The sequence below is a fragment of the Saimiri boliviensis genome, chromosome 1 (genome assembly GCF_048565385.1).
Source record: "Saimiri boliviensis isolate mSaiBol1 chromosome 1, mSaiBol1.pri, whole genome shotgun sequence".
In the NCBI taxonomy this organism is placed as follows: Eukaryota; Metazoa; Chordata; class Mammalia; order Primates; family Cebidae; genus Saimiri; species Saimiri boliviensis.
In genome coordinates this window covers 105185742-105209741 of record NC_133449.1, presented here as the reverse complement: position 1 = coordinate 105209741, position 24000 = coordinate 105185742, and the positions used below count along the sequence as shown (strand labels likewise).

The following is a 24000-nucleotide window of genomic DNA, read 5'->3' as shown; positions in this document are numbered from 1 at the left end:
GATTATAGAAGTGAGCCACTGTGCCACGCCAATATATGCCATTTTATTCATTCATCAGTAGGTGCACATTTGAGTGACTTCCATTTTGAGGGTATTTTTATAAAGCTGCTGTGAACATTTTCAGACAAGTCTTTCATTTCTGTGGGGTAAACGCCTGAGAGTGGACACTCACCATACAATGCCATTCTGGGTCATATGGTAAGAGTATGTTTAATGTTTAAAGAAAATGCCTCTTATTTAAAGATCTACACTAGGCTGGGTGTGGTGGCTCATGCCTATAATCCCAGCACTTTGTGGGGCCGAGGTGGGCAGATTGCTTGAGACCAGGAGTTCGAGACCAGCCTAGCCAACATAGTGAAACCTCGTCTCTACTAAAAATACAAAAATTAGCCGGGCGTGGTGGTGCATGCCTGTAATCCCAGCTTCTTGAGAGGCTGAGGCACAGGAATTGCTTGAGCCTAGGAGGCAGAGGTTGCAGTGAGCCGAGATTGCAACACTCTACTCCAACCTGGGCAACATAGTGTGACTCTTAAAATAAATAAATAAATAAATAAATAAATAAATAAATATCTACACTAAACAATAAATAAACCTAAGCGGAAGTGCAGCAGCACGATCTTGGCTCCCTGCAACCTCCACCTCCCAGGTTCAAGCGATTCTCCTGCCTCGGCCTCTGGAGTAGCTGGGATTACAGGTGCCCACCGCCACGCCCAGCTAATTTTTTGTATTTTTAATAGAGATAGGGCTTCACCATGTTGGCCAGGCTGGTCTTGAACTCGTGACCTCAAGTGATCTGCCCACCTCAGCCTCCCAAAGTGCTGGGATTACAGGTGTAAGCCACTCTGCCTGACCAGAATTTTTTTTTTAATTAAATGCCCAACTGTTTTCCAAAATGACTATATCATTTTTGTAACCCCACCAGCCATCTCTGAGCGTTCCAGCTGCTTTCTATCTTCACCAACACTTGGTCTTGTGGGCCTTAAATCTGACTTTTTCAGGTTTGGGGGTTTTTGTTGTTGTTTTGTTATTGTTGTTGTTGTTGTTGTTGTTTTAGAGTCAGGGTCTCGCTCTATCACCAAGGCTAGAGTGCAGTAACATGATCCTAGCTCACTGTAACCTTGAACTCCTGAACTCAAGGAATCCTCCCACCTCAGCCTCCTGAAGAGCTAGGACTACAAATATTTTTTAAAATTTTGTGGCCAGGCACTGTGTCTCACACCTGCAATCCCAACACCATGAGAGGCCAAGGTGGGCAGATCATGAGGTCAGGAGATCAAGACCATCCTGGTCAACATGGTGAAACCCTGTCTCTACTATAAAAATACAAAAATTGGCTGGGCGTGGTGGCGTGCGCCTGTAGTTCAAACTACTCCGGAGGCTGAGGCAGGAGAATCGCTTAACCTAGGAGGCAGAGGTTGCAGTGAGCTGAGATTGTACCACTGTACTCAAGCCCAGCAACAAAGCAAGATTCCATCTGGAAAAAAAAAAAAAAAAAAAAAAAAAATTGTGGAGATGCAATCTCATTATGTTGCCCAGGCTAATCTTGAACTCCTGGGCTGAGCCTCCCAAATTGCTAGCATTACAGGTGTAAGTCATCGCACCTGACCCTGATTTTTTAAATAGGTGTTTAGTGGCATCTCATTGCAATTGGTTCCTTGGACTTTTAGCCTCTGCTTTTGACTCTTTCTCTGTCTGTGTCTCTATCTCTCTACATTTACTATGTATGTAAGATTTCCTCCCACACATAGGGCAATGTGCTTCTGAGATGACTCTTCTCTTCCTTTCACTATATTTTCTTGAGACAGGGTCTCCCTTTATTACCCAGCAGTCACATGATCATGGCTCACTGCAGCCTCGACTTCCTGGGCTCAGGCAGTCCTCCCACCTCAGCCTCTGAGTAGCTGGAACTAAAGACATGCACCACCAGCCTGGCTGAAAAAAAAAAATTCTGTAGAGGTAAGGTCTCGCTATGTTACCCAGGCTGGTCTGGAACTCCTGAGCTCAAGTGATCCTTCTGCCTCAGCCTTCCAAAGTGCTGGGATTACAGGTGTGAGCCACCATGTCTGGCCTTCATTTCACATTTTTGGGATTCCTTCAGTCATCATCAATGCCAAGACCTCTGAACGATAGACAGTAAATGGTGGACTGCATGGGGATGTTCACCCCAGTAGTCATGGACAGCAGCCCAGGGATTTGGAAGAAGCTGGAAGAAGTTGACCTGTTAATGTAAAGGAGTTTTGTTACTGGACTCTGAGCTGGGAGGAGCTGGGGACCTCTTAGCACCCATAGCCCAGGTATTAATTAGGGCATGAGAATTAAGGGCAGAGATAGCATCTACCAAGACAGGAGGCTGGGGCCACAGTGAGTTCAGTGGGAGACACTAAATCAACAACAGGCAGTGCTGTTGGGCAGAGGTCAAGAGCAACTTCTGAGGGAGACTGGAAGGAGAGAAACTAAAGACAGCAAGAGTGGATGACTAGCTTTGCTAGAAATAAGAACAGCAAGGCCAAGCGTGGTGGCTCATGCCTGTAATCCTAGCACTTTGGGAGGTGGAGGAAGGAGGATTGCTTGAGCCCAGGAGTTCAAGGAAGGAAGAAAGGAAGGGAGGGAGGGAGGGAGGGAGGAAGGAGCAATAACTAGAGGGCAAAGTAGGTCAAGACAGGCTTTGTATGGTTGCATTTACACAGAAGCTGTATTTGCAGCTGATGGGAGGGCTGCCACTGCCAAAGAGACAACCCTGAGGAGGAGGGAGGGGACCAGGGCCTGGTGTCCATGGGTAGGTCCCAGAGCTGGGACTAAAGCAAGACAAGCAAATGTAAAATTTAGAAGGCACTCACTCTCAGGTGCCGACCCTCTACTGGTATGACCCTGGGGGTGAGTGCCTCTTTAACTTTTATGCCCTGGGCACTTTGCTGGCCTGTTTCACCCTAGTCCTGGCCCTGGTAGTCACATCCACCACGCTAGGAGGGAGGGCAAACCTAGCTGCACGGAGTTGGAAAACTTGGCCTTGGGAGCAGATGGAGCTCTGTCCTGACAGCATCTACACCTGAAGGTGGAAGGCAAGATTGTGGGTGGAGAAGAGATCCAAGTGCCTTGATGTGAGTGTCAAAGGTAGAAAGCATGCCAGAGCCAGGTGCTAAAATTTTCAGCAATTGATCAAGAGGGTGTGGCTCAGGGGTGGTGGGGTTGCGATGGGAACAAGAAGAGGAAGGAGAAGGAGGGAAGGATGAAGGTCTGGAAGCAGCTCTGAAAAGCAGAGCACCCCACCCCAGGCTGCTGGGGAATATTCAGGAAGCTGCAATGGCTTTTTACTGATTATTTTTTTAGAGACAGAGTCTTACTATGTTGCCGAAGCTGGCCTCAAGCTCCTGGGCTCAAGTAATCCTCCTGCCTCAGCTTCCTGAATAACTGGGACTACAGAATTGTGCCACAATGCCCAGCTGGCACTAGTTATTTTGGCAGAAGGGAAGTTTCATCCTAAAGGCTTTCTCTTCAGCTCTGGGTGCCAGCTAGAGCTGGCATCGTGTTTAGGCATAACCTCCACTCTGTCCTTCACGGGGCAAGCAAATATCTATACATCCTCCCACTGCCTACTCCCAGCCAGCCGTGTCCTTGATACTGAGGCCCAGAAGTGAGTCCTGCCCCCCACTTGGAGTGGGAACCTCCTAAGCCAGCAGACGAATGCCCTGCAGATCCGCACCCTGGTCAAGAGGGGGCTTCTATCCACTCTGGTTCCAAGCCTCTCCTCTCCTTTCTTTTTCTTTCTCGATCTCCTTCTTTTCTCCTTCCTTCCATCCTTCTTTTTTCTTTCTTTTTCTTTCTCTTTTTCTTTCTTTCTCTTTTTCTCTTTTCTTTCTTCTTTTTCTTTTTCTTTGTTCTTTATCTCTCTTCTTTTTCTTTCTTCTGTTTTTCTTTCTTTTTTATCTCTCCTTTCTCCTTTTCTTTTTTCTCTATCTCTCTTTGTTTCCTTCTTTCTTTCTTTCTTCTTTCTTTCTGACAGGGTCTTGCTCTGTAGCTCAGGCTGGAGTGCAGTGACATGATCACAGCTCACTGCAGTCTCAACATTCTAGGCTCAAGGGATCCTCCACCTCAGCTCCTGAGTAGCTGCACCACCACCAGCCCCACCTGCAGACCTCAGTTTCCCCTGCCCAAGAGTCTCAAAGCCACTTGGGGGCAGTGTCCTGCTTCTCTTGTTACTGAGGATTCTCCAAGAGAGTGGACCTCTATGAGAAAATCACCCCCAACATACGCCCTGTGCATCCGCAGTCCTGGGGCCCAAGGCAGAGCTGCTCAGGTCCAGAGTTTTGAGGCTTTACAGGACCATCATCTAACTGCAGTGGAAAACAGGCTGTTCGTTTTCAAAATGTTAAACATAAAATTATGACGCAGGAATTCAACTCCAAAACCCAAGAGAAATGAAAACACAGTTCCACACAGAAACTTGTACAAAAATGTTTATAGAAGCATTATTCATAATAGTCAAAAGGTGGAAATGACTCAAATGCCCATCAGTGAACAGGTGGATAAGCAAATTATGGTATAGCCATACAATGGAATATCATTCAGCCATAAAAACTACTGATACCTGGCCAGGCGCAGTGGCTCATGCCTGTAATGCCAGCACTTTGGGGGGCTGAGGTCAGGAGTTCGAGACCAGTCTGATCAACATGGTGAAATCCCGTCTCTACTAAAAATACAAAATTAGCCAAGCATGGTGGCACATTCCTGTAGTCCCAGCTACTTGGGAGGCTGAGGCAGGAGATCACTTGAACCCAAAAGGTGGAGGTTGCAGTGAACCGAGATCACACCATTGCACTCCAGCCTGGGCAACAAGAGTGAAACTCTGTCTCAAAAAAAAAAAAAAAACTGATACCTGCTACAATTTGGATGAACCTCAAAAACATTATGCTAAGTGGAAGAAGCCACACAAAAAACATCACTTACTGTATGATTCTTTATATTTTTTTTTTTGTAGGGACAAGTTCTCAATATTGTTGCCAAGGCTGGTCTCAAACTCCTGGCCTCAAGTGATACTCCCAACTTGGCTTCCCAAAGTGCCTAGATTATAGGCATGAGCCACCATTCCTGGTCTGTATAATTGTTTTTATATGATATATCTGGAATAGGTAAATCATAGCAAATTAGTGGTAATCAGGTGGAACGGGTAATGATTATTTTTTAAATGTTACAAAGTGTTTTGTTTTGTTTTTGTGAGACCGAGTTTCCCTCTGCGCAGGTTGGAGTGCAGTGGCTCAATTGTGGCTCACTGCAACCTCTGCCTCCTGGTTTCAAGCAATTCTCCTGCCTCAGCCTCCTGAGTAGCTGAGATTACAGGTGCACACCACCACACCTGGCTAATTTTTGTATTTTTAGTAGAGATGGGCTGTCACCATGTTGGCCAGGCTGGTCTCAAACTCCTGACCTCAGGTGATTTGCCCCACCTCGTCCTCCCAAATTGCTGGGATTACAGGTGCAAGCCACCGTGCCCAGCCTTTAATGGTTATGAAGTGTTTTTGCTGGGGTGATGAAAATGTTTTGTGTCTAGAAATGTGGTAGTTGTGTAATATTTGGAATCTACTAATTGCCACTGAATTGTATGCTTTATAATAGTTAATTGTATGTGAATTTCACCTCAATTTAAGAAAAAAATCAACATCAGTTTCCCCAACCCCACATCAAGGCTCAGGCACAGAACTAGTAGGCAAGACTGGACACCTGCCATGCATTAGTCCATTTTGCATTGGTATAAAGAAATACCTGGGGCCGGGCGTGATGGCTCACACCTGTAATCCTGGCACTCTGGGATGCCAAGGTGGGTGGATCACCAGAGGTCAGGAGTTTGAGACCAGCCTGGCCAACATGGTGAAACCCTGTCTCTACTGAAAATACACACACACACACAAATAGTTGGACATGGGGGTGGACACCTGTAATTCTAGCTACTCAGAAGGCTGAGGCAGGAAAATTGCTTGAACACGGGATGCTGAGGTTGTGGTGAGCCAAGATTGTAAAATTGCACTCCAGCTTGGTCAACAACAGCAAAACTCAGTCTCCATAACAAACAAACAAACAAACAAAAAGGACTTAGCTGGGTTGTTTATTTTAAAAAAAAAAAGAAAGAAAGAAAAAAAGAGGTTACTTTGCCTTGCAGTTCTGCAGGCTGTACAAGCATATTGCCAGCATCTGCTTAGCTTCTGTTGAGGCCTTAGAAAGCTTATAATGTGGCAGATGTCATCACATGGCGAGAGAGAGAGCAAGAGAAATGCCAGGTTCTTTTGTATTTTTTCTTTCATTTTTTGAGGCAGGGTCTTGCCCTGTTGCCCAGGCCATCACAGCTCACTGCAGCCTTGACTCCCTGGCCTCAATTGATCCTCCTGCCTCAGCCTCCCAAATAGCTGGGACTACAGGCGTGTACCACCATGCCCAGCTAATTTCTGTATCTTTTGTAGAAATAGGGTTTCACCATGTTGCCTAGGCTTGTCTGGAACTCCTGGGGTCAAGTGATCTGCCAACCCACCTTGGCCTCCCAAAGTGCTCGGATTTCAGACATGAGCCACTGACCCAGGCTGCCAGACTCTTTTTTTTTTTTTTTTTTTTTTTTTCCCTTTTGAGTTGGAGTCTTGCTCTGTTGCCAGGCTGGAGTGCAGTGGCATGATCTTGGCTCCATGCACCTCTACCTCCTGGGTTCAAGCGATTCTCCTGCCTCAGCCTCCTGAGTAGCTGGGACCACAGGCACATGGCACCACACCCAGCTAATTTTTGTATTTTTAATAGAGATGGAGTTTCACTATGTTGGTCAGGATGGTCTCGATCTCTTGACCTCGTGATCTGCCTGCCTCAGCCACCCAAAGTGCTGGGACTACAGGCATGAGCCATTGCACTCCCTACCTGGCTCTTTTAAACAACCAGATCTTCAGCTGGGTGCGGCGGCTCATGCCTGTAATCCAGCACTTTGGGAGGCCGAGGCGGGTGGATCACCTGAGGTCAGGCGTTTGAGACCAACCTGGCCAACATGGTGAAACTCCATCTCTACTAAAAATACAAAAATTAGCTGGGCATGAAGGCAGGTGCCTGTAATCCCAGCTACTCAGGCAGCTGAGGCAAGAGAATCGCTTGAACCCAGGAAACAAAGGTTGCAGTCAGCTGAGATTGCACCACTGCCCTCCAGCCTGGGCAAAAAGAGTGAAACTGTCTCCAAAATAAATAAAATAAAATATAAACAACCAGATCTTAAGTGAATTTATAGAGAACTCACTCATTACCAGGAGGACTGCACCAAGTCATTCATGAGAGATCTACTCCCATGATCTAATTCCCTCCCACTAGACCCACCTCCAACACTGAAGGTCACATTGCTTTTTTTGTCTGGTTCTATTGCCCAGGCTGGAATGCAGTGGCGTGATCCAGCTCACTGCAACTTCCACCTCCCAGGTTCAAGCAATTCTCATCTCAGCCTCCTGAGTAGCTGAGATTACATGCACCCACCACCATGCCCAGCTAAATTTTTTGTATTTGTAGTAGACACGGGTTTCACCATGTTGACCAGACTGGTCTCAAACTCCCAACCTTCAGTGATACACCCGTCTTGGCCTCCCAAAGTGCTGAGATTACAAGTGTGAGCCACCACGCTTGGCCTGAAAGTCACATTTCAACATGAGATTTGGAGGGGACAAAACATCCAAACCATATGAAGCTCTCACCCAAGGCTGGACTGTCCACTCAAAGTGGCACCCCAGGGTCACTGGCCACCAATTCTTTGGGTCAGTGATGTGGGCATCTTGGAATGAACGCACAGGATTTCATGGAGATCAAGTCAGGAGAGCTGGAATTTGGAAACAGTGGATGGGGGAGGGCTATCATCATCCAGTCTCTGCCGGGCACTCATCCAGCCCTGCCTCTGACTCAGCCTGAGGACGAGGCACTGGGTCCAGGGGCTGGCCACCAACTAGGTGGGGCTGTCCATGGAGGTTAACAACACTGCCCTTTAGAGATTGGTGGTGACAAAGGGCAGGGACCTCATTCCACTTTCTGAAGCTTCTGTCCAACCAGTTGTAAGGAGAATGGAGACAACAGTGAGAGTGGAGTCTGGGGTCCTGGTCGGGGTGGCCTGTCTGCTCCTGGCATGCCTTGCCACAGCCCGTGGTAAGACACACCTGTTGGGCCTGCAGGGGGACTTGGTATGGAGGAGTCAAGAGTGAGACAGGGACAGGGAGCAGTGGGCAGCCCGCTCAGGAAAGAGTCCTGTTTGGAGACAGTGCAGGGGTTGTGCATTCTCTCTGGGCAGGGGATTTGCTCTTGTTATGTTTGTTGTTGTTGTTGTTGTTTTTGAGACAGAGTTTCACTCTTGTCACCCAGGCTGGAGTGCAATGATGCAATCTCGGCTCCCTGCAACCTCTGAATCCTGGGTTCCAGCGATTCTCCTGACTCAACCTCCTGAGTAGCTGGGATGACAGGCACCTGCCACCATGCACAGCTAATTTTTGTATTTTTAGTAGAGATGGGGTTTCACCATGTGGCCAGGCTGGTCTCAAATGCCTGATCTCAGCTGATCCACCCACCTTGGCCTCCCAAAGTGCTGGGATTGCAGGCATGAGCCACCGTGCCCAGCCTGTCTTTATGTTTTAAGGGGGCCTGAGATTTGTTTTAATCAAGTGTAGTAAGACAAGTAGATATCCAGATGACTATCACCAGAGAAGGAGTTCGCTCACAGTTCTCTGTGAACAGGAAGCAGGCCATGGCACACAGGGCCACAGAGGGAAGCACCAGGTGGCGTCAACCAGGAGGCAGAGGGAGCAGGGGGAAAATGTGGGCAAGCCCCTTTGCCATAGTTTCTGCAGGAAGGAATAGGCAAGGCAGGCTAGACAGGTGTAGGATTGGCAGTAGGCTCTGAGGCAAAGGGGCTGTCCCCAGCTTCCTGGTCCCTGGCTCTAGGGTGATTAGGGCCTGTGGATGGTAGCCAGGAGCTGAGAGCTGTATACAGGAGGTGGTTGGGGGATGGCTCTGGACTGTTTTGCATTTGCTCCCTAGAGAGTTGCCTGCCAATTCCAACTCCCTAGGGAGCTGCCTCCTATGTCTAGGCATTGTCTAGCCCTGGGAGAGGTGGTCCTCTGGTCTTAGTCTGTTTGTGTTGTTGTAAAAGAATACATGAAGCTGGACAATTCACAAAGAAAAGAGGCTTATTTGACCCACAGTTCTACAGGTCGCACAAGAAACATGGTGCCAGCTGGGCATGATGGTGCACGCTTGTAATCCCGGCACTTGGGGAGGCCGAGGTGGGAGGATTGCTTGAGCCTAGGCATTTGAGACCAGTCTGTGCAACATAGTGAGACTCCTTCTCTATTTTTAGGAAAATAATTCTGGGCCAGGTGTGATGGCTCATGCCTACAATCCCAGCACTTTGGGAGGGCCAGGTGGTAGATTACTTGAGGTCAGGAGTTCAAGACCAGACTGGACAACATGGTGAAACTCCATCTCTACTAAAAATACAAAAATTACCCAGGCATTGTAGTGTGTGCCTGTGATCCCAGCTACTTGAGAGGCTGAGACTCTAATCACTTGAACCCAAGAGTCAGAAATTGCAGTGAGCTGAGATTGTGCCGCTGCACTCCAGCTTGGGCAACAAAGCTAGACCCTGTCTCAAAAAAAACAAAAACAAAAAAAAACAAGCAAATGGGAAGTGGCTGGTCCCGAGGCTCAAGGCTCCAGTGGCAGGCCCGATCTGGCCTGGAGTGGAGTGGTGGTGCCTCTTGGGCAGGCAGAGAAGAGGAAGTTGGGAGTCAACCTAAGACCAGGCTCAGCAAGTTGCTGGCAAGGTTACCAAGGTGCTGTGTGGTAAGTACTGAGAACAGCCTGAGTGTCTGTCTTTCACTCCTTCCCCTCATGGAGGCTGCAAACTCACCCCATGACCCCTCTGTCCTTCCCTCAGGGCCTGAAGTTGCTCAACCTGAAGTAGATACCACCCTGGGCCGTGTGCGAGGCCGGCAGGTGGGCGTGAAGGGCACAGACCGCCTTGTGAATGTCTTCCTGGGCATTCCATTTGCCCGGGCGCCACTAGGCCCTGACCGGTTCTCAGCCCCATCCCCAGCACAGCCCTGGGAGGGTGTGCGGGATGCCAGCACTGCGCCCCCAATGTGAGTAGTGGTGGTGGAGGTGGCAAACAGCCAGGCTGTGAGGAATCCTGCAGCTGGGGCTTGTGGGGCTGAACAGCTGGACCTCAGGCCTGTCCTTGGCCACAGGTGCCTGCAAGATGTGGAGAGAATGAACAACAACAGATTTATGCTCAACGGAAAACATCAGATCTTCTCTGTTTCGGAGGACTGCCTGGTCCTCAACATCTACAGCCCAGCTGAGGCCACCATATGGGCCAGGAGGCCGGTGGGCTACCCAGAGGGCCCTGTCCACCTGATCCAGCTCCACTCTGCCCCCCTGTCCCCTCCCCGTCCCAGTTTCCAAACCACCCTAGAGGTTCTGAGAATGCCCTGGGCTGGCAGGTGGGTAGCTGAGGTCCCAAGAGCTTGGGAGTCACTGCCCCATGGCCACCTCTGCAGGTCATGGTATGGTTCCATGGAGGCTCTCTGGCAATTGGCGCTGCCTCCTCCTATGATGGATCGGCCCTGGCTGCCTATGGGGATGTGGTCGTGGTTACCGTCCAGTACCGCCTCGGGGTCCTTGGCTTCTTCAGGTGAGATGGCAGGGCTGGCCAGAGCACTCCCTGCACCGGGGAGAAGCCAGCTCACCAGAGCACCTGGGGATCTAGGCTGGGGTCCAGATCCTGAATGGAAGGCTCCTTACCCATGCTGTCTGGGGCAGAGAAGGGCACTCCCTAAGCCTCCACCCCGGGAGAGGGGTCCAGCCAAAGCCAGAAGTATACAGCAAATGTGGTCCCTTGGGCAGAGGTCATTGATTTCGAGGCTGGAGCCCAGGTTCCAGCAGGATATGGGACAAAGAGCAACAGGCTCTGGCAGCCATGAGAACCAATCCTGGCTGGCCATTCAGCCACACCTGCCTATACCACGTGCTGGGCATGTAGATGCCAAGCATGGCTCCCAGTCAGGCCAGACCTGGGGAGCAGAGGAGGGCCTGGCATCCTGGTGGCTGATTCCAAGCAAACCTACAGAGGCTGGCGAGGAGCCAGGCTGAACTAACCTTTGCCCCACCCTGCCCCCAGCACCGGGGATGAGCATGCACCTGGCAACCAGGGCTTCCTAGATGTGGTGGCTGCTCTGCGCTGGGTGCAGGGAAACATCACCCCCTTCGGGGGTGACCTCAACTGTGTCACCATCTTTGGTGGATCCGCTGGTGGAATCATTGCCTCTGGCCTGGTGAGTCATGACAGGGACCCAGCAATGTGATCAGGAGGGGTCCTGTGCCCTCAGACCTCCCAGCTCCTCTGCCCTCCTCTGACAGCCACCTGCTCTCTCCACTGCACTCAGGTCCTGTCCCCAGTGGCTTCGGGGCTGTTCCACAGAGTCATCACACAGAGCGGGGTCATCACCATGCCAGGGATAATGAAGTCTCACCACTGGCCCCTGGCTCAGGTCTGCATTTCCTTCCCTCTCTTATTCTATGTGTGCCTCCCATACCCCACTCTGTGCTGGCCCTGGGGTCTCAGAGTAGCGGGGACTGCTGGCAGGGAGCTCTCTGTTAGCAAAGACAAGCCCACTAGGATAAAGGAAAATCAGAGGAAACAACTGCTGCATTCCAGCATGTGGGCAGTCAGGGAGGGCTTCCTGAAGGAGGCCACCCTGAAGCACATTATCATTGGCCCTTTCTCCAAGTGGGGTCTTCAGGAGCACCCCTCTCTGCCCCAAGCACCATGGTGGAGTGGGTCTCCATTCCCAGCCACCTGCTGCCTGAGAGGTCTCCATTCAGGCTCTGGATCCCCACCCTAGATCCTCATTGTAATGCTTTGTGAAGAGAAGCCAGGGGAAGCCACAGCGGGAACTGCACCTGCAAAGGCTGCAATTGTGGGACAGAGTGGCAGGTCCTGCAGCAGCAAGCTCTCAGGTTAGGGGACAGGGCAGGAACTGAAGGCGCTGGAGAAGTGGGGGCCAGGCTGGGAATCTGGACTCTATCCAGAGGCCAGGAACAAGCCGAGCAAGGCAAGGTTGAGCTACTTGGAGTAGAAGATGGGTTGGAGAGAGTCATCCTGAAGACCAAGAGGCCAGTGAAATGGCCAGGGCAGAGTCCAGGGCAGAGGACAGGATAGAACAGAAATAGAGCCATGGAGGGGAGAGGGGGGTAATGTGAGCAGGATTTGGAAGGCTGGGTCAGTGCCCTCACCTGGCCCCAGATGGCAGCCAAGGCAGAGTGGGCTGGGCATCTTAATCACTGGATACAAAATGATTCTGGAACCTCAACATGGGTATGTTGACTTTTTTTTTTAGATGGAATCTCACAGCTCTCCAAGGCTGGAGTGCAGTGGTGCAAAATCAGCTCACTGCAACCTCTGCCTCCCGGGTTCAAGCGATTCTTCTGCCTCAGCCTCCCGAGTAGCTGGGATTGCAGGTGCTGGCCACCAAGCCCGGCTAATTTTTGTATTTTTAGTAGGGACGGGGTTTCACCATGTTGGCCAGGCTGGTCTCAAATTCCTGATCTGGTGATTTGCCCACCTCAGCCTCCCAAAATGCTGGGATTACAAGCGTAAGGCACCACCCTCAGCCAGGCATGTTGACTCTTGTATAGAAAACAGCATCCACCTCTCAGCCTCCCCAACCCATCCCCTCCCCATGGCCAAGAGAGATTTTCTCGATCACAGGCCTGAGGTCATTCCCCATCTCTCCTCTGTCCGAAGAAAAACCCAGCTCAGCCATTCTCTCCCTAAAAGAATATTAGCAATCCTGCTAATGTCCACATGCCCTGGCTTGGTTTTTTCAGCCTGTGAGCTGTCCTGAAGCTATCCCTCCAGCCTCACTTTCCACTCATTCCCTGGCCCTGCTCCAGCCTCAGCTTCCTTCACCCTTTCCCGTCGGACTTGCAGCAAATGCTGCAACACCTTCCTTACTAAACCTTGTCTCATTTCCGTTTTACTCCACAGACTCTATAGACCTGTGGCTGTGGGTATTAATAGTTAGGTATGGCCAGCCACCGTGGCTCACACCTGTAATCCCAGCACTTTGGGAGGCCAAGGTTGGTGGATCATGAGATCAAGAGATCAAGACCATCCTGGCCAACATGGTGAAACCCTGTCTCTACTAAAATTACAAAAATTAGCTGGGTGTGGTGGTATATGCCTGTCGTCCCAGCTACTCAGGAAGCTGATTCAGTAGAATTGCTTGAACAACCTCCAGGACGTGAAGGTTGCAGTGAGCCGAGACCGCACCACTGCACTCCAGCCTGGTGACAGAGGGAGACTAAAAAATAGTTAGGTATTAATAGATACCTAACTATTAATATAGTTAGTAGTAATATAGCAGGCACTAATATAATTAGGTATTAATAGATGATGACACTATAGGCCATGGACAGGGGCTCATCCCTGCAATCCCAGCACTTTGAGAGGCCGAGGTGGGTGGATCACCTGAGGTCTGAAGTTTAAGACCAGCCTACCCAACATGGCGAAACAGTCTCTACCAAAAATACAAAAAATTAACCAGGAGTGGTGGTACATGCCTGTAATCCCAGCTACTTGGAAGGCTGAGGCAGGAGAATCACTTGAACCTGAGATGCAGAAGTTGCAATGGCCAAGATCACACCACTGCACTCCAGCCTGGGGGACAGAGCGAGACTGTCTTCAAAAATCAAATAGATAATGACATTATTCTTAGAGGGTAATAAGTACTCAGCACCCCATTCTCCCCAGATAATAACACTATGGTATAATACAGAACACACAGAGGCCCTTGAGACCACCCAAGCTGAAGGGCAGGGTGGGCTTCTTAGGGGTGGTGGCAAGTCTCTGACCAGCCTCGGGGCTGATATGTGACATCACACTCAGCTGTCCTACAGATGCACCCTCTCTCTGTGGGAGGCAGAAGGCTGCAAGGTGGGGGCTGAGTGGCTGGGAGGGAGGCATGACTCTTTCATCTGTCCCCAGAACATTGCAAACTCCATGGCCTGCAACTCCAGCTCCCCAGCTGAGATGGTGCAGTGCCTTCGGCAGAAGGAAGGAGAAGAGCTAGTCCTTAGCAAGAAGCTGGTATGGCCACCTTTTTGGGAATGGTGCCGGGCAGTGGCACAGAGGGGGTTCTGTCCATCCCCTGCAGGAACAGAGGGGCAGTCTTCTCCCAGGTGGGGCTGGGGACAGCCACTCATGAGGCGAAGGGGCTGAAGGGTTGGGGACAGAAACTGAGGGCCATCCCCATCCCCACAGCAGCGGGGGGATGTTTCCAGTTTCTTTCTAGGAAAGAAACTGGAAGCATGTGTTGCCCTGATCTCCCGCTTCCCCCAATCCCCTTAGCCCTGGTGATCTCCATCCCTTCACTTTCCCTCCAGGCTCAGCCACTCAGTCCTATGGCTGTGACTCTTGGGGTCCTATCCTTTGAGGTTTGGCCCTAACGTGGGCGCCTCCTGCATTGCTTTCTCCTGCAGAAAATTACTATCTATCCTTTGACCGTCGATGGCACTGTCTTCCCCAAAAGCCCCAAGGAGCTCCTGAAGGAGAAGCAATTCCACTCGGTGCCCTTCCTCATGGGTGTCAACAACCATGAGTTCAGCTGGCTCATTCCCAGGGTGAGTGTCCTCCGGCATCTGTGCCCTTCAAGGCCCTGCCCCAGCCAGTACCTCCCACCCTAGCAAATGTTTCCTTTTAGGGAACTAGGCTTTTGCACAAAATGGCCTCCTGGGCAGTGCTGATCTGCGCAGCATGTTCCTAACCTTTGCGTCTGGTTTATACATCAGGCTCTATAAGATTGGTTAGCATGACTTTGTGCCAGAACGATTGACTAAGACTCTCAGGTTTTAGCTATCAAGCCACTGGGGACCTCATGAGCGAAGTGCCTTCCAGTCCTTTGCAGGTACATAGAACGTCCCACAAGAAAGAGTATCAGCGCTGTGCTTTCATCCCAAGCATCTTGTTTATGTCATTCTTATTCTTCTACCCATCTTCACAGCAATCACTTTTCTTCTTTTTTTTTTTTTTCCACCTTGCCACATTGGATGGATACCCTAAGACAAAGCAATCCCTTTTTTTTTTTGAGACAAAGTCTCGATGCATCGCCCAGGCTGGAGTGCAGTAGCATGATCAGGACTCACCACTGCCTCGGCCTCTCAGGCCCAAGCGATCCTCCCAGCTTCCTGAGTAACTGGGACTTCAGGTCTGTGCCACCACACTCTGCTAATTTTTTTTTTTTTTCTCTGTAGAGACAGGTCTCCCTCTGTTACCCACGCTGATCTAGAGCATCTGGCCTCAAGCAATCCTCCTATCTGGACCTCCCAAAGTGCTGGGATTACAGGCATGAATCACTGCACCAGCCAAGCAATCACTTTTAATGGCCATGAACCTTCCACAAACGGAGGGTTTCGTTACATTGTTCCTTCATCTTGGCATTTGGGCAACTTTTTTTTTTTTTTTTTTTTTTTTTTTTTTTTTTTTTTCAGAAGTTTTACTCTTGTCACCCAGGGTGGAGTGCAGTGGCACAATCTCGACTCACTGCAACCTCCACCTCCTGGGTTCAACTGATTCCTGCCTCAGTCTCCTGAGTAGCTGGGATTACAGGCATGCACCACCATGCTCAGTTTTGTTTTGTTTTTTAGAAGAGTCTCACTGTTGCCCAGGCTAAAGTGTAGTGGCATGACCTTGGCTCACTGCAACCTCCGCCTCCCAGGTTCCAGCAATTTTTCTGCCTCAGCCTCCTGAGTAGCTGGGATTGCAGGCACGTGCCGCCATGCCCAGCTAATTGTTTGTATTTTTAGTAAAGACAGGATTTCACCATGTTGGCCAGGCTGGTCTCTAACTCCTGACCTCATGATCTGCCCACCTGGGCCTCCCAACGTGCTGGGATTACAGGTGTGTGCCACAACGCCCACCCTGTATTTTTTTTTTTAGTAGAGACAAGGTTTCTCCATGTTGGTCAGGCTGGTCTCGAACTCCTGACCTCGGGTGATCTGCCAGCCTTGCCTTCCCAAAGTGCTGGGATTATAGGCATAAGCCATGGCGCCCAGCCCTGGCAACTTCTAGTTTTTACCACTAAGGCTAATAGTGTAGTGAATATCTTCATGTCCACACTTTTGTCCTCTGACTTGGCCCTTTGGAATCAATCCCCTCACACTGGTCCCTTGGTATGTGAGACAGAGGCTCATGCAATCTTGACACTCAAAGACAAAGCTTGGGCCGGGTACAGTGGCTCACACCTGTAATCCCAGCCCTTTGGGAGGCTGAGGTGGGTGAAACCCCATCTTTACTAAAAATACAAAAATTAGCTGGGCATGGTGGTACATGCTTACTATCCCAGCTACTCAGTAGGCTGAGGCATGAGAATCACTTGAACCCTGGAGGCAGAGGCTGCAGTGAGCTGAGATTGTGCTACTGTACTCCAGCCTGGGCAACAGAGTGAGACACTGGCCAAAAAAAAAAAAAAAAAAAAAAAAAATTGGCCTGTTGCGGTGACTCATGCCTGTAATCCCAACACTTTGGGAGGCCAAGGTAGGCAGATCACCTGAGGTCAGGAGTTTGAGACCAGTCTGACAAACATGGAGAAACCCCATTTCTACTAAAAAATACAAAATTAGCTGGGCATGGTGGCGCATGCCTGTAATCCCAGCTAGTCAGGAGGCTGGGGCAGGATAATCACTCGAACCCAAGAGGTAGAGGTTGCGGTGAGCTGAGATTGTGCCACTGCACTCCAGCCTGGGCAACAAAGAGTGAAACTCCATCAAGAAAAGAAAAGAAAAGAAAAGAAATGGAAAAGAAAAAGCTTGTAGAAGTTTTCAGGTCAATACCCTAGACTCTGGCAGGCAGCCTTGACCCCACACCATCAACTTACAGCTGAAACCAAGGGAACCCCAACCTGGCTGGCCCCCAGGACCTGGGAAATCTGCCTGGCATGGAAGGCTGTGTCCAGGACTTGTTGCTGTATGTTTCTTAGAAGTGGGGGATTCAGTCTGGGCATGGTGGCTCATGCTTGCAATCGTAGCACTCTGTGGATTACCTGAAGTCAGGAGTTTGAGAATAGCCTGGCCAACATGGCAATACCCATCTCTATTAAAAGTACAAAATTTAACCAAGTGTGGTGGTGTCTGTAATCCCAGCTATTCAGGAAGCTGAGGCAGGAGGATTGCTTGAAACTGGGAAATGGAGTTTGCAGTGAGCCAAGATCTCAGCACTGCACTCTAGCCTGGGAAGCAGAGCCAGACCCTGTATCAATCAATCAATCAATCAATCAAATGTGTTTATTTATTAGTAAATAAATAAATAAGGTAAAATATGTAAGCCAGGCAGGGTAGCTCACGCCTGTAATCCCAACACTTTGGGAGGCCAAAGCAGATGGATCGCTTGAGCCCAGGAATTCAACATCAGCCCAGGCCACATATCGACATTTCTATTTAAAAAAAAAAAAAATTGCCAAGGGTGGTGGCGGGTGCCTGTAATCCCAGCTACTTGGGAGGCTGAGGCAGAATTGTTTGAACCTAGGAGGTAGAGATTGCAGTGAGCCAAGATCGTGCTGCTGCACTCCAGCCTGGGCAATAAGAGCAAGACTCCATCTCAAAAAAATTAATAATAAATAAATAAATAAATATATTGAGCATTTTTTTTGAGACAAGTTCTAGCTCTGTTCCCCAGGCTGGAGTGCAGTGGCTCAATCACAGCTCACTGCAGCCTCTAACTCTTGCACCCAACCTATCCTTCCACTCCAGAGAGTAGCCAGGACTACTCAGTAGGCATGCCACTACACCCAACTTTCTTTCTTTCTTTTATTTTTTTAGAAATGGAGTCTTGTTATGTTGTGCAAGCTGGTCTTGAATTCCTAGGCTCAAGTAATCTTCCCACCTCTGTCTCCCAAAGTGCTGGGATTATAACCATGAGTCTCACTACGCCCAGCCAATTTTCTGTGTATTTCTTTAATTCCTAGTGAAGGTTAACATTCCCTTTTGTGTATACTTTCTGTTTATCAATCTGTGAATTTCTGTTCCTGTTCTTACAAATTAACAAAGAGCCTAGTAACAAAGCAACTTTAGGGCCAGGCATGGCGGCTTACACCTATAATCTCAGCACTTTGGGAGTACAAGGTGGGCAGATAACGAGATCAGGAGTTAGAGACCATCCTGGCCAACAGGGTAAAACCTCATCTCTACTAAAATATAAAAAAATTAGCTGGGTGTAGTGACTCAGACTGTAATCCCAGCACTTTGAGAGGCCAAGGTGGGTGGATCACTTGAAGTCCAGGAGCTTGAGAGCAGCCTAGCCTACATGGCGAAACCCCACCTCTATTAAAAATACAAAAATTAGCGGGGCCTAGCATCCGTCTACTACTAGTACGTATGTAGTCCCAGCTACTCAGGAGGCTGAGGCAGCAGAATCACTTGAACCTGGGAAGTAGAGGTTGCAGTGAGCCGAGATCGTGCCACCACATTCCAGCTTGGGCAACAGAATGAGACTCCATCTCAAACAAAAAAAAATGTTGAACAAATTCTTCTGTTCTCTACAATACTGCCATTAACCACTTGCCTGTTGTATTTGGACTGCTCCCCCCACCCATACCCATCTCCCACCAATTTCAGTTTTATCTTTTTGGGTGTGTGGACTTGGTTCAGCCATATTTGGCTCCATAATGAGTTTCTGGGTGCAGGGCTGTGAACACTCACTTGCCCAGGGATGGGAGTGGGGGGGGTGGGGCAGTGGTCAGGCTTCACTGAGAGGGCCTTGGTGTCCACACAGGGCTGGGGTCTCCTGGATACAATGGAACAGATGAGCCGGGAGGACACGCTGGCTTTCTTGACACCCTTCTTGAGCAGTCTGGTGAGATAAGAGGCAGGAGGGAGGAGGCCAGTGGGTGTCCTATCCAATAGCACAGTCTCTGCTCCTACTTCCGACATCCACAGTACCAACTACCACCAAGCCTCTTGGTCTAACGGCCGCATTTGTGTTCCCTTGGGAATCTCCTTAGGCATGAGTCAATGCGGTTCTCAAAGGAAAATCATCACCATCATTGTCAAGATAAAACTGCCCGTTAATGAGCACATTTACGTGCCAGGGACTGTGCTGCACCGACACTAGGAGAGGCATTCATCTCCCTCAATCCTCATTGCAACACTTTGCAGAGGAATTCTCACTGTCCCCATTTTACAGATGAGGAAACTGAGGCTTGAGCTGCCATGGTGGAGAAGGGGCAGAGGCAGAGGTTAAGCCAGTTCTGCCTGACCCCAGAGCCTCAGCTGTCAGATGTGGAGCCAGATAGACCTGGGACCAAATCCCAGCCCAGGCCACTGTTGGCCCAGTTATCCAATCCCCTCTAAGCCCATTTCTTCATCTATAAATGGGGATGCTGCTGCCCATTTGCCTGGGCCATTGTAAGAAGGAGACTAGACGTTGCATTTGAGAAGTCTACCTGGGATCTCAATACCAGGAGCTGTTCAATCTTAATACATTTCCCTTCTTTGGAAGCCCCAGAGCCCTTCCCATTCATACAACCTCATCACTGCCCTCTGGAGCTGAGGGGAGCCTCCATCATTTCTGCTCTCATTTACTTCCCAGTTAACTTCAACTGAGCACCTGCTTCCAGGCCAGACCCTTTGCTGGGGACTTCACATAGGCTACCTGGCAGAGACTGACTTTCAGAGAGGTCTAGCCACCTGTTTGAGGTCAGTGGTTGCAGAGCTAGGACTTGACTCCAAACCTCAGCTTATCCCAAACTCCCAGGGAGGCAGAGAGGTAGCTGGCTGTTCCCTGGACCATGAGCCCTGGGAACTGAGGGAAGCTATACCGGAGAGTCTGGGCTTCTTGGGAGGGTCTGCCATAGCTGTGCATGCTGAGCAGGCCTAAGCCTAGCCTCCTGCCCCAGGATATGCCCCCTGAGATGCTGCCCACCATCATAGATGAATACCTAGGCAGCGACTTGGATCCACAAGCCAAACGCCAGGCCTTCCAGGAATTGATGGGTGACATGCTCTTCAATGCGCCCACCTTCAGTTTTTCAAGACACCTTCGAGGTAAGCCTGTCCCTGGCCACCTGCTCAATCCCTCCCACTTGATGGAAGGAGCTGGGTCATCACAGGTGACGTGGCATGAGAGGGTACTGACTTCCTGATGCCTTGCACCCCACAGCCCACTGCCACCCCGAAACCCCTCTTTCTCTGGGATGCAGCGTCACAATAATGAGAAGTGTCTCCAGTAGGGAATTTTGCAGAGGAGGAAAATCAAGGCTCAGAGAGGTACAGTGGCTCATCAAGGGTCACCCAGCAGGCCTGTCACTAATTCTCAGAGACTCACTCAATTGAGTGATTTCATCCTCTTTCAGCACTTCTGAGATAAAAGTCTTGCTTCCTCCAAGCCGAGTAGCTAATCCCTGACACAGACACAGAACAGTTCCAAGTTTTAAAAATTGTGACCTTGGCCAAGATACCTACCCACTCTGTGCCTCCGTTTTCTCCTTTGCAAAATGGAAATAAAAATAGAATCAAATCTATTAATTATATTAATATACACTTAATCTATTGTGACAGGTATTAAATAAATGATGACACCAGCCAGGCGAGTCGGGTGGCTCATTCTTGTAATCCCAGTACTTTGGGAGAAGCGAGAGGATCACTTGAGCCCAGGAGTTCAAGACCAGCCTGGGCAACCTATTGACCCCAATTTTTACACATTTTTTTTTTAATTAGTTGGCCATGGTGGTGCACACCTGTAGTTCCAGATACTTGGGAAGCTGAAGTGGGAAGATCACTTGAGCACGGGAGCCTGAGGCTGCAGTGAGCTGTGATCACACCACTGCACTCCAGCGCAGTCGACAGCAAGACCACTTCAAAAATTAAAAATATTACCTTAAATTAAAATGATAACAGAAAGCACACAGAATGGTGCCTGACTCCTAGCAAGCGCCCAGTAAATGTTTGTAGCTAGATTTGGTCATGATCATCATCGTGGAAATTGGTGGTATCCTGAGCATGTGCTGCCAAAGGCAGGGTTGAATCAGGCTGTGGATGCCTAACTCCTATCCCTTCCTTTCTTTGTAGATGCTGGGAGCCCTGTATTTTTCTATGAGTTCCAGCATCGACCCAGTTCCTTTGCGAAGATCAAGCCTGCCTGGGTGAAGGCTGATCATGGGGCTGAGACCGCTTTTGTGTTTGGAGGTCCCTTCCTCATGGATGAAAGCTCCCTCCTGGGTGAGGACAGATAGACAGACATGTGATCCCTAGGCTGCCAAACGCCAAGGGGCCTGGGCAGGGCTTGCAGGAACAGAGGTATCTAGTCAGCGCCGAGGACCCTTGGGTCCCCTCCAGGTCCCACCTGACTCTCATTCAGTTCTGTCCCTGTCACCTTTCCAGCCTTTCCAGAGGCCACAGAGGAGGAAAAGCAACTAAGCCTCACCATGATGGCCCAGTGGACCCACTTCGCCCGGACAGGGTGAGTGAATGAATGGGCATAGCTGGCTTTGGGCCTGGGGTGCCCAGATCGGCCCCTCTGGGGGACAGCACAGTAAGCCTTGATCCTCATTCATTCCTCCCACCCAGGGACCCCAATAGCGAGGGTTTGCCTCCTTGGCCCCGATTCAACCAGGTGGAACAATATCTGGAGATCAACCCAGTGCCACAGGTCGGACAGAAGTTTAAGGAGGCCCGCATGCTTTTCTGGTCAGAGACGCTCCCCAGCAAGATTCAACAATGGCACCAGAAGCAGGGCAGAAAGGCCCAGGAGGAGCTCTGAGGCCGAACCTGAACCTTCTTGGCTGGGTGGTGGCACAGTCCCAACAGGACAGCTCACTTCTCCCCCTGCTGAGACTTTAACCTCAACCAGGTGTACATGGGGTCCTGTTTAAGTAACTTGTCCCTGGTCATGTACCTAATAAGTCACAGAGCTGGAATTTGAACCCAAGAAGTCAGACTCCAAAACTCTTTAAACTGTCACATATAAAGACAACATTTGATGGTTTTTACTTCCCATAGCTTCTACGACTGCTGGGGTTCTTCTCATTACTCTATGAAAATGTTGAAGGTTCGGCGCGGTGGCTCCTGCCTTTAATCCCAGCACTTTGGGAGGTGAAAGTAGGTGGATCACTTGAGATCAGGAGTTCGAGACCAGCCTGACCAACGTGGTGAATCTTCGTCTCTACTTAAAATACAAAAATTAGCAAGGCGCAGTGGCGCCTGCCTGTAGTCCCTGCTACTCAGGAAGCTGAGGCAGGAAATCGCTTGAACCCAGGAATCAGAGGTTACAGGGAGCTGAGATCATGCCACTGTATTCCAGCCTGGGTGACAGAGAGAGGCTCTGTCTAAAAAAAATGTCAAATGTTCCTGAAAGTGTTAGCTGCTCTGTGACTGGCATTGTGCTCTTTTGAAAAGTCACCAGGCTGCCTCCCATCTCTGGGTCATTGTGCAAGTTCTTCCCTCTCCCTGAAGTCCCTTTCCTACTTGCTTCATGGTAGGTACCAGCCCATTCTTCAAGCTTCTTGGAGGACTCACTCCTCCAGGAAGCCTTCCCTACCTTCTCTGAGCTGTGTGGCCCAGAGTCTGCGTCCGTTGGAGCACAGTCCACCCGAGGCTAGCACTGTGTCTGTGTCTGTCTCCCACTCAGAGGAGCTCTCCGAAAGTGGGGATCAGCCTAACCCCACTATGTCACCCACACCAGGATTGGGCAGCACCTGAAGTCACGGGATGTTTGCTGAGTGAGTGAGAGCAACACAGAGTATGGGAATAGCGGCTGCTGAACTTGAACCCAGAGCCTTCAGGTGCCAAAGCCATACTCAGGCCCCCACAGACATTGTCCAACCTGGCCAGAAGGGTACATGCCAGTGGCAGGGACCTGAAATGGGAGAAGCCCTGGGGCACCAGGGAATCCAGCCTAGACCAGACCTTAGCCCCTGACTAATATCTTGGACTTGGGGTAGGAGGGGTCTTCTGCTCTCTGCTGTCCAGTTCTGGCCCCTGCACAAGACAGCAGAATCCAGGAGGCCACGAGTGTGACCCGGACCTGACCCTCACCAGCTCCAGCTCTGCCCCTCAGGGCGCTGGATGCCAGCTCCTAGTCCCAGTGCTGGGTCCTCCCTCCCTTCCTGGCTTGGGGAGGCCAGCTTCTGGGGAGCTCAGTACAGCTCCAAAAGAGCACCCACCAAGACACAGCAAGACAGGCTGGGGTGTGGGGGGACATCTGGACCAGGGCATCAGTCGGGCTGTTGTCACAGAGAAAAGAAGTGACCCACCCACTCGGGCTTCAAAAGGTGAAAAGCACCCAGAGGTTTTCAGCGTGGGAGTAAACATTTCTTTCTTTGAGGATCAATGTACCACTTCTTTAAAACACCTGGGTTTGTTTTTGTTCTTGTTTTAGAGACAGGGTCCACTCTGTTGCCCATGCTGGTGCGCAGTGACAGGATTGTAGCTCACTGCAGCCTCAAACTCCTGTGCTCAAACGATCCTCCCACCTTAGCCTCCCAAGTAGCTGGGACTACAGGCGAGTGTCACCATATCTAGATAATTTTTTTAGTTTTTGTAGGAACAGGGTCTCACCATGTTGCCCAGACTGGCCTCAAATTCCTGGCCTTAAATGATCTTCCTGGCTCGACCTTCCGAAACACTGGGATTATAGGTGTGAGCCTCTGTGCCCAGCCAACACCTGGATTTCAATACATATCCCAGAGTCTTCCCTGCCCCGTTATGCCATCCTACCAGCTCCAGTTCCACAAATGCCCTTCCTCAGTCAGACTGCTAGCTGCTGATGGGTACATGAAAAGCATTTTCTTTTTCTTTTTTATTTTATTTTATTTATTTTATTTTTTTGGACGGAATCTTGCTCTTGTCACCCAGCTTGGAGTGCAATGGTGCAATCTCGACTCACTGCAACCTCCGCCTCCCGGGTTCGAGCCTCCCAAATATCTGGGATTACAGGCGTCCACCACTACACCTGGCTAATTT

The 24000-nt window shown here is 50.0% G+C and overlaps 1 protein-coding gene across 3 annotated transcripts; it reads left to right on the top strand.

Moving 5' to 3' along the window:
- The first annotated feature begins 2637 nt into the window (after positions 1 to 2637).
- On the top strand, positions 2638 to 22452 carry CES3 (carboxylesterase 3). Of its 3 annotated transcripts, none has more exons than XM_074401967.1 (13): positions 2638 to 8142; positions 9926 to 10130; positions 10236 to 10374; positions 10548 to 10681; positions 11168 to 11321; positions 11433 to 11537; positions 14036 to 14137; positions 14530 to 14670; positions 18815 to 18895; positions 19938 to 20085; positions 21109 to 21258; positions 21421 to 21499; positions 22039 to 22452. In XM_074401967.1, exons 1-13 carry the CDS (start codon positions 8061 to 8063, stop codon positions 22112 to 22114), a joined length of 1596 nt encoding a protein of 531 aa, XP_074258068.1. In that variant the 5' UTR covers positions 2638 to 8060; the 3' UTR covers positions 22115 to 22452. The 3 variants fall into 3 exon arrangements, with proteins under 3 accessions (XP_074258068.1, XP_074258067.1, XP_003936327.2); XM_003936278.4 differs by having other exon boundaries at positions 2639 to 8142; positions 21607 to 22088; XM_074401966.1 differs by lacking the exon at positions 14036 to 14137 and having other exon boundaries at positions 21607 to 22088.
- Positions 22453 to 24000: the final 1548 nt, after the last annotated feature.